This window comes from Trachurus japonicus, chromosome 5 (assembly GCF_045865225.1).
Source record: "Trachurus japonicus isolate A0001 chromosome 5, Traja_1.0".
NCBI lineage: Eukaryota > Metazoa > Chordata > Actinopteri > Carangiformes > Carangidae > Trachurus > Trachurus japonicus.
The window spans coordinates 33,330,978-33,348,715 of NC_140911.1; the positions used below are offsets into that span (position 1 = coordinate 33,330,978).

The window sequence follows — 17,738 nt, forward strand, 5'->3', positions numbered from 1 at the left end:
TTCCTCTCATGACTTACAAATTGACACTTGATCTTTGACCCCTATAAAAAAGAAATTATAAGTAAAGATAGCCAACAATTTATAGACATATTGAAAAAAAGAGAACAGTATGGGAGCGGATAATCAAACTCCTTTTTAAACAATTCTTTTTGTTTATAGCATTGCTATTTTGCATGATTTTATTATAATGATGTTTGAAATTAAGATACATTCATTTCCATTCATATTGCCCTTGTCAGCCACTTTTGACTCTACTACATTTTGCAGTAAAACATTCTGTGTCGTTCTCCATTTATCTGGCAGCTGTATTTGTGAGACGTTCACTAACCTTCTTGGTTGTGAATGACTACTCACAAAAAAGCAGTAGGCCTATGTTATTACATGTCAAATTTCTGTAAGCCTCCAAGCTTCTCAGATGACTAAATGTCTGCAACTGTTATTCAATCTTAAAAAAAAAAGACAAAAAGACAAAAAGCCAGAGAAATCAAATGAAAACAGCCCCTGAAAAGAAAACACATTTGTGGAACAGAACTTGTTTTTCTTCCTTACTCCTCCATTAATCATCTTATGACCCTGATGCATGGACAGTTTGAACACGTGTTTGGGAACCACTAAACTAAACTAATTACATAATGCAGACAAACTTTGTCCAGCTACAACAGTAAAACACTATTTTTTTTTTTTCAAATTCATGTAGCCTATTTACTGAACAGGGACATTGATCAACATAGCAGTTTCAACATCAATGTAAATGTGCCAGAGTTAGCCATAATGGCTCATTTTCATCTGTTGTCCCTGGGGCAGGTCGGTAAAAAGTTAATGTTCTATTATCAAATTACTGCTGCAACAATTAATACACTAAAATACAGTTCAGTTAAACATGCATGCATTCATTAATATTAATAATAACAGTACAACAATAACAATACACACAAATAATTTAATTTATTAATTGATTTATAATTTACTTTTTTTTAATGTCATTTGATAGAACAATGTACATTTTCAGTGACAGTGCATTTTGACAACACAGTGCTGTTAATAATCCCAGGTATAATCCCAGGTATAATCTCAGGTAAATACCTGTGCAACACCACCCACCACCCACCTTTGTATAAAAGCGTCCATTTTCAACAGTCCTACATTTGTCACTAACCGGCTTGTTCTCTCTCTGCTTTGGCGCCCCCTTGCGGTCTGACGTTGTTTGACCCTCTTTTCAACTCTATTGTCATTGGTTCAAAATGCCATCGACCAATGGGCCAGGCCAGGCTCCACCCTTTTTTCTCAGAGTCTGTTTTGCATATTTGCCCCTCCCATTGTGTTACCAACCACTCCTCCTCCTCACACACACACACACACACACAGATACACACACACACACACACTCCAGCCCTAACCCCCTGTGATGCCAACCGCTCCATGACTGGACTTGGACGGCGTGTCTGTCGAGGCGGTCTGATCTGAAACCAGACCGGGATCTCATGAAGCAGCCGATGTGTTGACTGAGATGCGACGGCGCATGAAACAAAGGTGACTGATTCTGCAGCTTTGCACATTTACATGTTTACTTGCACTGGTAATAAATCGCTTTGCAGTTAGCTGATGGCGCTAACTCTCCTGTCTGTGCATGCACTGCTACACCGCTACACTATTAGCATTTATGTGCTTTATTATTTTTCATTCCGCTCCTCATTAATAATAAATAAACCCGACCCCCGTGTGTTTTTGTGTATGTGTGTCATCTCCTCTGAAGACAGCCCCTCTCTGCACGGCGGGATGAACTATGATCGTCGGTAACCGAGCGGAGGAACACGGAGACAGAAACCTGACTCAACATAATAATCCATCTGGACGCTGGGGCCGAGGATGAGGATCATGATGGCTTCGATGAAAACAACGCTATTCGTCCTAATACACTGGGGTGAGTGAGTGGCAGCGGCCGCGTCTGTCTTCTGCTCTACCTGTCTGTCTGTCTGTTGTGCAGTGCACATAATAAACACAGTGGAGGGGATCTGGCCATCTGTTACATGCTCGTGCATTTGCCTGATTGTTTCTTCATGTCAGTCAGTCAGATCGTGTTTGCAGCCTGTACCTTGTAGCCTATTAATTGTGATGGTTGAGTCTGCCATCTTTGAGCCAGTGTGCAGCTCTGTGCAGTTACCAGCATCTGTCACATCCCTGTGCTCCTGAAGTCATTTTATTATACCCACTAGACAAGGACGGGAGTTGATCGGTTTACTTTTCAAAATGACCTGTGTCCATCCAATTAAATGGCTGAAACAGGTGTTTGGTTGGCCAGTGAAGTGAGTTCCTGGTGGTGGTGTTATTGTGCTATTCAAAGCAGTCACTGTAATGTTTGCACAATTGTGAACATTTGCCACAGATATGAAGTTTATTTGGTTGCTTATTGACTGTGGTCATTTTTTATGCCTTTACAACTTCATTTATCTGTGTGGTCATATTTAAAGTGTCTTGTTTTGTTCCCATGGAAATGAAACATTGAAACAGATGAAACAATGAATCAGAAGCAAAGGTCTGGACCTTGAGTACTGACACTGAGAGACAGCCTTTTTTTGTATTTTATTTCCTCTGTATTTGGTTTTATGTAAAGCATCTTTGAGAGCTGTAAAAGCGCCGTATAAATAAAAATGTATTATTATTATAGAAAAAGGAAGGGTTGCTGTACCTGCTAGGAAGTTGGGACGTGACTGTAAAGTAACCATACCAACCAAAGGTGCTCCAAGGTTTAATATTATAGCATTACTGTACTATGAGGGCAAATACAGGACACACAACCCAATTAAAAGACAGTAACGCACTATGCACTATGATATTCATCCAGCAGTGACTGGACCTCACTTTCTTATAAAGTTATATAGAGTTTGACCTCACAGTTGAGACAGAAAGAGAATTCAACAGCACAGTTGTAATCCCTTCACAGCATTGATAATTATGACTCATCTAATAACCAAACAGACAGAGTGGTTTGGTGGTCCTGGTCCACCACTATGCCCCCACCCACTCTTGTTGCACAGTATATAATCCGGACAGTATTGAGCATTGTGACAAGCTGTGGTGTGTCCCCCAGCCCTATCAGTCCGAGCCCGACGTTAATTAGGACTTGATCCGCTTAAGCCTCCCACTAGTCTCCCATGTCATTATGGGTGTGCTGCTATCGGGCCGTTGCCTGGCCTGTGGGAAAGATTCAGTTGTTTTTAGGTCTGACGCGAACACACATACACACACAAACACACACACACACAGGCCAAAACACTCCCATCAAGTTTTTCTAGTTGTTCAACCAGTGTTTGTGTGACGTAAACGGGTGTGGTTGTCACTGTAGACATACGTTCAGTGTGTGTGGGTGTGTTTGCTTTGTTACGTCAGGATACTCATGTCTCATTTGCATTTGGGGATGTTGACACTGATAAGGGGTTTGCTCAGTTTGGGAAAATCACTTGGTATTTAACCATGACACTACTACTATTTGTTTTACAAATTCTTTCCCCTCTAGTTGTTTTGTGGTCAAAATATAGTTTCAGACATGAAAACATGAAATAAGTTTATTTAGGGGAATGACTTGCTGGAATGTGTTTGATTTAGTTTCAGTTAACCCCCATGGTGTTTTTAATGGATGAAACCTCTGTAGTTTGAATTCACTCTTACAGCTACTGAGCATCAGACCGATGTTAAAATGTTCTTGTGTCACCTTCATTATCAGTTAGTAAACATGACATTTGTCCTGCTGCAGCAAACATTTGCAGACTCACCCATCACCATTAAGTTCACATGAATATATGTATAAGACAAAGATTGTGCTGTGTAGAAAATAAATTGGGCTATAAAAGACCATATGTCTTTAGCTTTGTTTCTTAGAATTTCTGTCTTGTCAGATTAAACTCACCAAAGAGGACATTTTTTTTACAATGTGTAAACCCCACTACCGTGTTTAAATGTGGTCAGTAACCTTTGACTGAGTCAATGTGTCAGCAGGTGAATATTTTAGACAAACCTGTTACAATAGAGCAGTGTTGGTTGGCATGAGAAGTTTCACTGCCTGAGGCTTTGAAAAAAGATTTCATAGTGGAAATACCCCAGGTTGGTCTGCGCTCATGTCTATTTCAAGGGAAACCCAAGGGGAAGTGGGCTTTGAAGGCAGACAATGAGACTCAGTGAAATACACTGATGCTCCAAAGTGAAAGTTGGCTGCTCTCAGCCCTGAGGCACTCTGACTGAATAGTTTTGCCCATAACCAGCAAACTGAAACTCTGCCATATTCCCAGCCGTCCATTAGACTGTAAAGTGACGGGGATAAAATACATTTTATTTTTCCATTTTGGCTTCAGCGAAGTCTTTTCACTCTTTTCACTTTTGCTGCGATTGGCAGTTAGAGGATATATCAGGTTCAGCTCATTCCAATACGACCCACTCAGTGACCTCTAGTTTTCCACTCAATAGCAGCATCTTCTTTTTAATTATAATCACACAGCTGTGCACTGTTATCCACAAACCTGACTTGTGAATTGTCAAGTTTGTCAGAAGGTAATATCAGATGTACGTACGATTATTTAATTAATTGATTGGTTGGTCACAAGATAAAATGATCTGGCTTCAGCTTCCATCTCTTTATATTTTTAAAACATTTAATAGTCCAAACAGTCGATATAGAAATTATCAGCAGATGAATTGATTATGTAGCTGTCGATTGTAGCTAAAATCAGTAAATATTCCTGGAACTGTAGCACAGACTATACGTTTTTTGTGTGTTTTTAATGGACTGTTCCTTTAAATCTCAGGCCTGACAAGAATAATTGGAGAATGAGCAAACAAGTCCTCTGCGATAATTGTATTTCATTCATTAAACATGTTGCATTCAGAGGGAGCTGGCCCAACTCCAGCACTAGTGTTTTTCTCCACAGCTATTTACTGTATTGATTCCCTGTTAGGCAGTCATCAGCTCAGGGTATCGATCGTCCGGTCCATGCACCAAACATGCTGCGAGGGGAGACCATGACCCGCACAAACTGACATTGTTACCTTCTCTACAATCTCTCGTACCCTATCATGTCTTTCATGCTCTGTGTGTTTTTCCCATCGCAGCGCTCCAGTGTGCCGTGTGTCGCGACGTAACCCTTCCCACCGGACCCCTCTACCGCGTGGCAGGGTTCCCCCTCTCCCTGCCCTGCTCCGTGTCGGGATACGAAGGCCCACGCACTCAGGAGTTTGAGTGGTTCCTGTACAGGGACAACGCCAACGGGAGGCAGATGGGAGTGGTGTCCACCAGGGACCAAGGTTTCCCCTACGCTCCGTTCCAGCCCCGGGTGAGGAGCGGGGAGGTGAGGGTGGAGAGGGACTCTGGAGATGTGGTCCGCCTGGTGATCCAGAGACTCCGGGCTGAGGACCAGGGAAAATACGAGTGCTACACCCCCAGCACGGACAGCAACTACCAGGGGAACTACAGCGCCACAGTACCTGTCAAAGGTAAGAGGTGTATAAATAGAATTTGTGCCGCTCCATATGACAGTACTTAAACCCATCCGAGCTCTCTGCCTCCGGTCCACTGGTTCGGTGCGCAGGGTGTTTATTAAGGTGAACTGCGGTGTCACCCAGAGCAACAGTGTGGCTGCTGGACGTTTTCAGGCAGAAGTGGAAACTCACGCTAGCCACACTGAGATCAGTACATCTGTCTTTTTATAGGATTTGCTGAAAATACAAAATAGAATAGAGAATCTCAGCAGTCTACCCAGACTATCAGCTGACCTCCATTTAAAGAGCAGCTCGAAAAAGCTTCTTGGACTTCCTGTTTTTTAGCACCTATGGCTGAGTATCGAACCTTCATGCTTTTCTTTAGCCTCGTAAACCAGCCTCTCGCGGAAATGCATTTCATTTCATTTCTCGGGAGAGTCTGGCCTCATCCACCCCTGCAAGCGTTTGGGGTGGGTGGGAGCTGGGCGGGAGTAGACGGTTTAATATCTTTGGTAGTAGCGTTGACAGACAACCCCATTCAGCCAATCAGCAAGTTGGTGTAGTGACGGGGCTTTGCACCAGTCGGTCCCTGATTGGCCAACGTGCTGTGTCAATCACAGCGGCGACGCTGATTGGCTCGGCCTTCTGAGGGTTTCAGTCCAAACGCTTAGAATGGGGATGAGGCCAGACTCTCCCTCGGAATGAAATGAAATGCACTTCCGCGAGAGGCTGGTTTACGAGGCTAGCTTTTCTTATTTATTTATGGAAATCTGTATAGTATAACAATGTTATACATTTTTTCATGATTTTAAAGGTCATAGCTACAACTTTTTCATCAAAACAATTAATTTTTCAAAAACACCTACATCCACAGATCGTCTAGAGGGGTGCAGAATAAAAGTATTAATTTTACAGAATTAGAAAATAAAATTATATTGTTTTATACATTTTGACGGGTCCAAAATATATAAATATTTACATCTGGTTACATTGGCAATGTCGGCATGAATTGATCTCTGCGCCAACAGCATTAGTACGTTGATGTCACGTGAGGCGGAGCTCAGAGGGAGCCAGATTCTGATAGCTCTGTAGAGAAATGGCATTGATTGTGCTAATGCTAATGCTAACTATACGGTCAACTGGTACTGTAACATTTCCGGTGCAGGCGTGATGCTGTGGGCTTGTCAGGTTCGTCTGCAGGTGAGTTAGTGTGAAATGATTCAGATGTGTTTCCAGTCTGCTGTCAACACCGGAGCTGCTGCTCGTTAAATATGGTTAGCGTTAGCTAAACTTTAGCTACTAGCCGCGTTTGGAGTGAGAGCGGGCGAGTGTGAGTGCGACACCTACTGGCTGGGAGGAATTAAACTTATAGCTAACACCTTTAAATTAAAATATATGCCAGTGTATATAATTTTGGTCAAGTTTTTTCACAGCTGCTTGTGTTCAGGTATCTTAACAGTTCAGATCAGTGGCTTCAGTGTTAGAGAAAAACTGAAATCAGTGCTGGAAGAAAATAGTATCGGTTTATGTAACAAACCCCTTGTATTGTATCACCTACTTCTCTCACAGAATTTCAAACGATACAAAGCCCTCGTTGCAACTAGATGACATCATCATAGTTAAGCTGTGATGCGTTCAAGTCAGGGGGGGGGTTATAGCATATGAGAAGATGTTATCAGTAACTTCGCACCATGTCGGCCAGATGGACGACATTTTTCAACGATTAATTGTTTAACTTGGTCCATGACAACATTCCTCTCTCTTTGAGCTGTTATTTATAGCACCCATCTGGAGTTTCTCCTCTGCTTTTTCCTCTCTGTTTCTCTTTCTCTTCTCTACAAACCTGTCACAGTCAGATCTGTTCGTACAGGCTGTCCAAAACACTCAGGCACTCTTACACGGTCCACATGGTTACCAGATACGTTTGTATTCAGCATATTGTTTGTGTGCTGCCGTGTTAGTCGGATGCCAAATCTTAGTTTTGCAGCTGAGTTAATCCCCCCTTTCTTCAGTGCCCGGAGCAAAGGGTGGTAAAAAAAAAAGGCTTGGAGTCACTGTCAGTAACCGTATTTCATGGTTCGATTTTGTGTTCTAAACATAGAAATGTCTAAACAGGCAATAGAAATCAAATTTGCCCAGTCTTTTTTTTTTCGCCCATCTGGCTCCTGCAGTGGCTCAATGTAATATAATTGTCTGCCTGTGTCTTCTCTGTGCAACCGCAGTGATCCCTGACACACTCCAGATCAGCTACTCCCGCTCCCTCACCGGCCAGCCCGTGCCGGAGGGAGCCGAATTAACTCTGACCTGCTCCGCCAGCATCCAGTCGGAGCAGCTCACCCACCTGTCCATCATGTTCGGGAAGCGTGGCGGCAGAGAGGGCCCGGGCGGCGGCGGCGGCGGCACGGGAGCCGGAGGGGAGGAGGTCAGCACCGTCCGAGAGATCATCTCCATCGACAGGATGCTGGGGGTGGTCCCCGGGCGCTCCTACAAGAGGCGCTACGACGACGGAGAGATCACGCTGGAGAAGAGGAACGGCGAGGGCGGGCAGGGCGTGTACATGATGAGGATGAAGGCGGTGCAGCCGGACGACAGCGGCTCGTACTTCTGCGAGGCCTCGCAGTGGATCCTGGACCCCGATCGATCGTGGCAGAAGATCGCGCAGAGGACGCTGGATATTGGCAACCTGACCGTCCAGCAACTCGGTCAGTGTGACGCACACACATAAACACACACGTGCAGTAGAAAGTGTGCCAGAGGCGCTGTCGACATTTGGCAAAACTGTGTTATCATGTTAGCGGAGTGCCAAGGTCAACCTGCAGGAGAAACATTACACAACAACTGATTATTTTGTGCTGTGATCATTGTTGCGATGATAAAATCTTACCGCGGGCGATTTGTCACGCAGTCAACCACAGCAAAGAGGGAGAACCGAACAGCGGTTACAGAGTAAATCTGAGACAATAAAACTAGAAACATCCCCAAGTTTGGTTTCTGCTCATCAGATCAGAGCTCTTGATTCTCTCTGTCGGCCTGGAGTTACTCTGCCGCTGAGTGCATTGGACTCCCTCCAGTTTTCAGACTGGAGCTCTGGATGTTTGTATTCCTTAGAGCTTAACTGGGTGTCTCACTCGCTGGCAGGCTGACTCAGCAGTTTACTGACTGAATGGACAGACAGCTGATTAAATAAGGGGACACACATCAGTATTTAACTTGTTGCCTTGTTTGTCGGCTGCCTGGATACGGGGTTTTCTGATTAGCTGTCCTACTGTCAGAGATGCAGCTGAATAGTATTTCCAGTATCAGTTAATCCCAGTTACTGTATTGATTGATTAATCCTTTGGACATAAACATAAAGATTGAATAGGGAAGAAAGGATATTTCCTCATTGGAGAAGCTGGAACTGCAGGGTTTTATTAGTTTTTTTTTGCTTGGAAAAATGACATAAACAATGTACACCAGTTAGTTTTCTGACTCATGACTGACCAGTCAATCTGCTCAGCTCTCTTGTTGATTATCCAGCTGGATGTGACGGGTTCACAGCCGGCCGGGCAACTGGATCGGTTAAAATCATAAATCGCATGCATCAGGGCTCCAGACTAACTTTTTTTTTACAATGAGCACAGTGGCCCCCTAACTTAAAATTTTACGCTGTAAACTGCAAAGCAAATAAGCAAATATTCACATTTCCTTTTCATTCATGATCCTCACTCACATTAACCTCTCACCTGTAATGACAGATTCCAGATTCTTTGATTCGCCCCTTCCATGTTTTACCAGTGTTCAACCAGCAAATTTGCTGGTTGCACATGTGCGAGTAGATGAAAAATTTACTTGCACTGTCTCAACCTTTAGTGGCAAAATGCTCCCATTCGTTTGTGGGGTATTTGTGTACTTACCCATTTCAGTGTAGTATTGAAACGTGAATGTGCTTCCTATGTTTTATGTTTTTACCTGCCTGCAAAGCAAATTTCCCTCTGGGGACAATAAAGTCGAAGTTGATTTAGGGCAGTCTGGAGCCCTGTGCATAGATCATTAAGAAATCAGAGGACAACTGTCTTTGTTAGAAAGACGTGTCCTCTGCCAAGCACTGTGGTGTCCTTCCTCAGCCACCCACTGGAAAGGGAAGTGGGCTCTGTAAATACATCATGTACATTCTGGATGTACTTTCTCATAGGAAGGGAAGTGGTTTAGATATTTTATCTTCCCAGCTTCCTGCTTGTTTATGATACTGTCAGATATTTGATTTACAAAGTGAAGTATGAATGCATCAAGTTACAAATCTTGCTCAGTACTACTGTCACTAATTAGTGGAGCTAAAAGTTATTTAGGTCATTTTTTCCCCTATTCAGTAATTAAATGGAAGCTGAAGTTGAAGGATTAGAGCTCATCAATGCATGCATTGTTTGTGTTGTACGCAGACGCCCGCTGACAAGCACTACTTAGTTCTGTATTTTCTGTTGTCTGACTAATGCAATGGTCTGATGTGTCTGCTTTTGTTGACACACATAATGTGTCTATTATTGAGCAGAGCTGAGTTTAGAGGAGAGGTGCTGTGGTCAAACGAGGCTTTGCATGCACAATATTGTGTTGATATCTTATACCAGGACATTAGTGATATTTCTCATTCATTTGAAAAGAAGTTGCACATACTCATCAGTCCTGTATTCATTTGCTATAATACTTGATTTAATAGTGTTTATATAACACAGGATTTTCCTCCTTTATTCCATATTGTGAAAAAATCCAACATCGTTTATACAGTGATTGTGTTAGCTCTTGTCATGTACTATAATAACCATTGTGTGGTGTTTCTTGCTTGGATAAAGTGGTAATCCATTTTATCCTGGCCACAGAAATGATGCTCACAATGCTGTAAACCACATCCTGTAAAGATCTGTGCCGTCACAGTCTAAGTGCTGGTTTGAGGCTCTTCACCACGGAGGATATCTGGTGCTTAAACTTTCATTAAGCTCTCTCTTCTATCTCTTCCCGTCTCCAGCTGAGTCCCTGAGCGTAACGTCCACACCCAGAGGGGAGGTGACCCTGCAGGTGGGTTCCCCTCTCATCCTGACCTGCGAGGTGCTGGGGCTGCCGTCCGAAGTGAACTCGGGCCTCCTGGTGCAGTGGATGAAGAGGGGATCAGTGAGCAGCGATGAAGTCAGCGCCGGAGGAGTTGAGGTACTACAAACCTGAAGAGACAGCAGGTCTCAAGTCGGGCTATGCAGAGGTGTTGATGTGTTTGCTTGCACATTTGCACACTGTTACTGAGCCATGAATGCATGTACCTGAAGCAGACATACAGACAATTGCATGATTCATTGCATGCACAGATAGGCACTGCCTTGTGTGCTAGGAATACTTCCTCCTCTACCAAAGCAAATAGTGGTGCACCAGCTACTCCTGTGGTAAAATTACTGTGTTTGTCAATGGGAGTCTGGTGGTTTCCATTAGAACAATATAATGGCAGATTCTGGTCAAATTAAAAAGGATCTTATCCTCCAGCAAAAAAAAGATCTGTCTGTGTAGGAATGCTAGCCATAATGTTATGAGACGCAACCAAAACTTGTCAGTGGAAACGGTTGCATGCAACATTGTTGCTCGGTAGTGAAGCAATCGCAGATATATGCGTCCCCATAAATCATTTATACTCAAAAACATGCAAAATTACCGTAGGGTCTATTTCATTTCCTCATGTCATTTTTTCTCGTTTGGAATATTTTCAAACTCGTGTGGTGTGGTGCTGTCAAGTGCAGCAGACAAAGTTTGGCAACATACTGTAGAGAGGAATTAACCAGACTTTACGGTCTCGTTATGCTGGTGTTACCCTGACAACTTCTACTAAGCTTTAAAGGGATAGTTTAACATTTTGGCAAATTGGCCCATTGCCATAATCCCTATAGTCATAGCAGTAGGTTTGTTACCTTTAATTGTCGGTGCAAGTTATTTTTAGAACGGTGGAGCAGAGCCGCGAGCTGCTCAGAGCTACGCTACGTAGGCTAATGGGATTTCTTGGTTTCCCTCATCAAACTCATCAAATACACAATCCAACAACTCCAAAATGCTCTGGTGGACAAGTTGTGAACTGCACATTCACCACACTGAGATAATAACAGAACGTTACAAGACTGATTTGTTTTCGAGGTAAATGCAGAGACTGCCAAAAAACTGCCCCCGACAGGAACGCGCATCAGTGGTTTTGCATGAATTTACTAAAACAACTCTGTCTTGTAACGTTCCGTTATTATCTCATAGCGTGGTGAATGTGCAGGTAACAACTTGTCCACCAGAGCGTTTTGGAGTTGTTGGCTCGCGGCTCTGCTCCGACGTTCTAAAAATAGCTTGCATCAACAATTAAAGGTAATGAACCTACTCCTACAACTATATGGTTTTGCCAAAATGTTGAACTATCCCTTTAACATGATTTGTTTAATATATCCTATAATGAATCAATGCAGTCTTTACTCCTTTTGACACCACTTTCTTTTACGTTGAGGTGGAGGTGGCCCGGATGAGCACAGACGGCGTTGTGAGCTGGGGGGACGACCTGAGCAGAGGCAGCGGCGGCTCCATGGAGAAAGTGTCGGAGGGGAAATACTCTCTGAAGCTCTTCTCGGCCCAGCCGTCCGACACGGGGGTGTATAGGTGTGTGGTGAGTGTGTACGCTGGAAGGACAAACCCGGGCCCGTCCACACCCGCAACACTCACCCAGAAGTCTGAGGGAGTCACCGTCAACCTGAAGACCAAAGGTGAGAGGCCCTACAGTACACATGTTTGAATCAGTACATGTAGGAGGCAACTGTGGCTATAATGAATCCAAACTTTCTTCCTTCTCTGTTGGATTTCCTTCCACTGCTAATTGCATTTTCTGTTCAGGCACTGTTGCATTGTTTTGGTCTGAGAAAGGATTTAACATTTTGGATTCACTGAGTGTCCTAGTGGCCCGGGGGTCCGGGCTGAAGGCCATTTGGCTGCGATGTGGTGGTTTCAAGTCTTCAACAAGACCTCTGAAAACTGATCTGTCTCCTAGCTTCTTATAAATGTTTCCTTATAAATCCTAAAACATTCATAGCTGCCCCAAAAATTTATTTTATGACATGTTTTTCTTTATATGTTATGAACAATGGGTTTGCTGACAAAGGAATAAATAATAAGCGTCTGTTGTTTTGCCTGGAGGGTAGACTGGCAAAACTTGAATCTGTGGTTTCATCCTTTTCACAGTCCTCAGAAATGCATGTTGGTGAAACTTAGCTCACGCCACTTTATTAGGATGAACTGTAAAAAAAAAATGTCTCATTTTACCATGGACGAAAACCTTCAGTAAAACTCACACACACTGTGTGTACACGACCCTTTCCCCTCAGATGTGCTGGTCTCGGCTGCGGCCCAACTCCCCCGAGGACCCCTGTTGAAAAGAGGCAGCACCATCACCCTCATCTGCAACGCTACCGTGACGACCACAGGCCCCGCCCAGGCCCAGGTGCACTGGCTGCGGTGGCCGATCCCCGACCCCCTGGCGAACAAGAAGGGTGAGAATCCAGCGTCCGACGGCTTCCCGCCGGACCCCCCGGTAGTGGAGATGCCCACCCTCATAGCTACGCTCATGTACAACGGCGTGGCGGCCACCTACACCAACAGCAGCGAGATCAGCGTGGACCGCCTGTCGGCCATCAGCTACAGACTGAGGGTCCACGCGGCCAGTATGGAAGACCAGGGCATGTACTCGTGTCACGCCGAGGCGTGGGGTCAGGACCCACATGGAGGCTGGTACAACACGGGCGCCAGAGCCGAGTCCAACGCAGTGACTGTTTACCTGTACGCCAGAGGTGAGAGACTCGTGCTGTTGTTGTCTGTTGGGTCTCAAGGGGGCAGATGGAGCAGAGGGGGGTCAAACTACCGGTAGTGTCTTGAAAATTCCCAGCGTTTGCTCTTGACCTTGAATGGTGCTCACACATTTTAATTAGATTGATTCTTCCTCTTCCCTAGCAACCTGCACATCATGGTTCCTCTAGATTTACATTTCAAATATTTTGATATGCTCGTCATCTCTCTTGTTCCTGTTCTGAGCAACTTTGATTTGACTTTGAAAAATGACTGAAATGATGAATCCAGAGTCAGAAAAAGTTGCGGATTAGTTTTCTGTGAACTGAAATGGTTCTGCTCTTTTTGAAGGTTCATCTTTTCAAAGTTTTGATTGTAAACTCCTCTGAATATTTTAAAGGCAACATTATGCAGATAAAGTGTGTCTTTTATGGAGCTCGTATTGTGTTGTGCTGCTAGAGGATGTCAGACAATAAGCTGGCACCATCTGTATCTGCAACATCTGGAGGTGGTTTAAGGAAAATGATCTTCACTTCATCTTCAATACAGTTTTATTTTCATGAAATCCATGGGCGTCGGACCCAATTATTTAATTCAGTGCATCTGTCTGTTGACGTGGTGGTATTTTCAGAGCGCTGTCAGTTAAATCCACTCCACTGAGGAACGTCCTGATTGATCAAACTCCACACCATCTTTTCGCTCCTCTCTCGGTCTCCACGCTCTGCTCTCTCACACCTCTCAGATTTACAGTATTAATATTTAGAGTCTATAGAAATGAAACTGGTTTTCGCTGCTCCCACCCGCTGCACTGTAGCATACATATTTCGGACATCTGCGTGTTATCACATGTAAAAACGGTGCCACTATAAAAAAAGATTATTAAAAAAACACGCTGTGCTGTGTTGTTTGGCTGCACTTTGTTTGCATAAAAGAGTTCAAGATGTGAAGATCTAACCTCCATCTGAGCGATAGTCAGCTGAGCCAGAGCACAGTGGACGTGGCCCTGCACAGCTGTAGCAGCATGTGTGTATTTTATAGAAAAAAAACAAACCAAAAACATCTTCGATCTTCTCCTCTCAATGGCGGAGTCACATACATTTAATGGAGCATCTTAATCTTATCAGGTTAATAATCGGTTAAGCAGTGTCAGTTATCTGTCAGGAAAAAACAAAACAAATGTGCATCCCTGAAATGAATTTTTCGAAATTTGTTCATTAAGTTTTTCTGGAGCATTGTGCTTAATTAAAGCGTAATTGAAAGGCAGAAATGACATCTAAATTTTTTCCTATAGAGTAAAAATTATCCAGAGGACCCACCCATTTTTATTTTTTTTGCTTCCAGCGGCAATGGTCTAATCTCAGTGCAGTTGAAATAGCTAGTATGTTTAACATTTGTCAAAAGTTGGTTGTTGACCTTTTTGCAGCTCAGCGTAGAGTGGAGCGCTCTGGATCCCAGATAGAAGCTAAATGGACTGATCTAGATAACTGAGGCACCGAGGCAAACTGTGCTTTTAGTTCATCTAGCAGCACAATCCATTAACTTGATGGTCATTAGTGTGTTTGTGTGTGTGTCTGTATTTCAACCAAACTAATCAATGTACCTAACAACATTTTTAACATTTACACATCTAAGATTAGAAGATCCGGTTGATGTGGATCTATGAAAAGTAAAATGTTCGGTAATACTTTACAATAAAGGCCCCTTAACTAACGTTAGTTAGTACATTGTTAAACTATATTATAAACTAATGTCTTAATTAATGCTGAGTAATGCATACATAATAATAACTAATTACATTATTCAACTAAATCAATTAAATTACAGCTTCAAATCACGACTTACGACTTTGTAGCGTTCCAGGCAACCCACTCGTGTTTTTCCGACCTGTTTTACCTGTGAAAGTCACTATAAAGGCCACTCGTAACTTCAGACCCGTGAACTCGTACCAGATCGAACTGGTACAACTTCACAGGTTGGAAAAACACGAGTTACGGTTTGCCTTGAACGCACCATAACTTCTTGTCGGCCGATGGAGTTAGCAGCCCCCGCCCTCGTCATGGATCTATTGGTCCTCGTCCCTACGTCACCACATTCAGGCGCATCCCTTGGCTGCACACACAGCCCTGCATGCCGTTCTCTCTCCTCATTGGATGAAACTTGTAAGATACGAGAAAAGTTTTCTCCTCGGCTCAGAGCAGAGCAGAGGGACTGACAGACCCGTGTTTCGGTCCAAAAACTCTATGTAAGTGATTGCTGTCGGAAGATATAACTATTTAAGACTTATATTAACACAAAAATATTGCTTACTTCTGCTTTAATTTATTAACTAACTTAGTAGTAAACATTAATTAACTGCTTACAAATAGGCTACATTAATTAATGTTTTTCCTAATCCTAAGTAATACATAATAATGATTGTTAATATCTGTAAACAGTTAATTAATGCTTAATAATGTACTAACGAACGTTAATTAAGGGACCCTTATTGTAAAGTGTTACCAAATGTTCCCGTCCTGTTGTAACTTGCTCATTTAAAGGAAACTAAACTGTCAGTGATTAACACGTCTGTATCTCCTCCTCCTCCCCCTCCTCCCCCCCAGCTGCCGACCTCCTCCTCATCCCTCTGGTTATCGGGGTCTCCTCCGCCTTGTTCGTGGGCATCGTCATCATCGGAGCGGTGACCTGTTGCTTCATGAGGCGCCTGGCGAGGCAGCGTGCTCGAAAATAAACGTCCACCGCCGCCTGTCTGTCTGAAATCTGATTGGTCACAAAGAGGCACAAAGGGACGATGCCCACGGAACGAAACGGCCAACTTCAAGACCAAACGAAGTGGTAAAAGAACTTTGTCACCTTGTTAACGTTGATTGTCTGTGTTCTGACCTACCTGTTTAACAATCAATGCCAAAAGAGTCTGTTTTTTGTATTCTTGTATTTTTATAGCCAAACCTTCTCTGAAAAAATGGTTTATTTTAGTGATTTGCTGCGTCGCACTCTAGTAAGCGTAAAAATCCTAGATGTTTGGAGGCACTAGGCGCCACAGCTCTGCTGTCCTCAAGTGGGCTCAGACCTCAGATGTTCTAAAAACCTGTTTTGTTGTAAGTCTAACCCTCCTTTCTTAAAATGATCCCAGTTTATTGCTCTGTTTTTAACTGGGAAAGGGTCAAAATGTCAAGATTTCTGTGACATGAGCAAAAGCAAAGACGGACCTGAAGGCGTGTTTTGAGTCTCCGTCAGATGCCGAGGGTTGATCGTTACAGTATGCCGCTCCCAGTCGGGTGACGCTGCTGGAGCACTGTGCTCTCTCACACATTGTCACAGTTCTGTTTTTTCCCCTCCTAAAAAAAAAAAACCTGCATGTTTTCCTCTTAACACACAACCCCAACAATGTCTAACTGTATGTGCATGATTTAGCCTCTAGCACTGCCACTGACAGTCAGTCACATGAACCCTGATGGGAGCCCTCCAGAAACCTGATATATGCAGGGACCTTTCCACTGCCTGCAGACCAGCACCGGTCTGCATGTAAACAGAGTCTCTGTCTGTTACTTAATAAGCAAGGCGCTGGCTGGGGACTTTCTGATGCCAAGACCAATTGAGAACCAATTCTGAACACAAGCATTCCTCGCCTGAGAGGCATCACGCTGTAGTGAGGCTCTCTCTACGGACTTGTGTTGATTTGACAAAGAGAAATGGAAATGGACGTCCATTATGCACTGACATATATATGTAAATACTCTATGGAGTTGAGCTGTTTTATTTTTCTTAATGTAAGTAAGACTATGCTGTAGCACCATGTTTGTCTTTGACAAAGTACCTGTGTTTAACATTCTGCAGCAGTCTGCTCTGCTCTTTGGAAGCACTTGGGACACAAATGGGACTGGGACCAAAAGCCCCTGGTTGTTCTTCTTTTTTACTTGACTTTCCTCCAGCTGAAAAGTCACTTGTTTGCTTTTTCTCTTGGAGTGATCTCTCTTTCTCTTTTGTGCAAATGAACAAACGTGTTTCCTCTCCTCTTTTGTCAAGCGACTGAGATACAGAATCAGTGCTATGAAAAACCAAATCCCTGTTTGTTACAGAGTGACAGGATGACTGTTTCCCACTGTTTACGCTGCTCTCACCCTGAGGCGAGAATGCCCTTAGCGCAGCAGTCATATGACCAGATAGTTTAGTGAAGTCTCACTATAGTCGTCATCGTAGCGATCATGTGGTTCAGGCCACGCATTTCTGCTGCCAAGACCTATTATGAATAGAGCCCCCGCTGCAAGCCCGCAGAAATCTGTTGGACAGATTTACCGTGTCTGTGCACTTAAAATGAGTGAAATCCATCCTCCTCTTCCTGCTCAAAGCAACACTTAAGAAAAGTTTGGTGGGACGAGTGCGGCCGCATCGTGTGATTTAAGATTTGATACATGTTCGTGGAAAGAAGGAGGAAAGTCAAATTTGTTGTTACCCAG

General features: G+C 43.6%; 1 protein-coding gene across 2 annotated transcripts; it reads left to right on the top strand.

Annotated features, from left to right (window-relative positions):
- The first annotated feature begins 1,320 nt into the window (after positions 1-1,320).
- igsf8 (immunoglobulin superfamily, member 8) lies at positions 1,321-17,738 on the top strand. 2 transcript variants are annotated; one of them, XM_085777607.1, is made up of 8 exons: positions 1,321-1,530; positions 1,754-1,921; positions 5,101-5,481; positions 7,689-8,168; positions 10,466-10,644; positions 11,960-12,212; positions 12,828-13,289; positions 15,885-17,738. In XM_085777607.1, the coding sequence occupies exons 2-8, from the start codon at positions 1,867-1,869 to the stop codon at positions 16,010-16,012; spliced, it is 1,938 nt and encodes a 645-aa protein (XP_085633733.1). In that variant the 5' UTR covers positions 1,321-1,530; positions 1,754-1,866; the 3' UTR covers positions 16,013-17,738. The 2 variants fall into 2 exon arrangements, with proteins under 2 accessions (XP_085633733.1, XP_085633732.1); XM_085777606.1 differs by having other exon boundaries at positions 1,343-1,530; positions 1,758-1,921.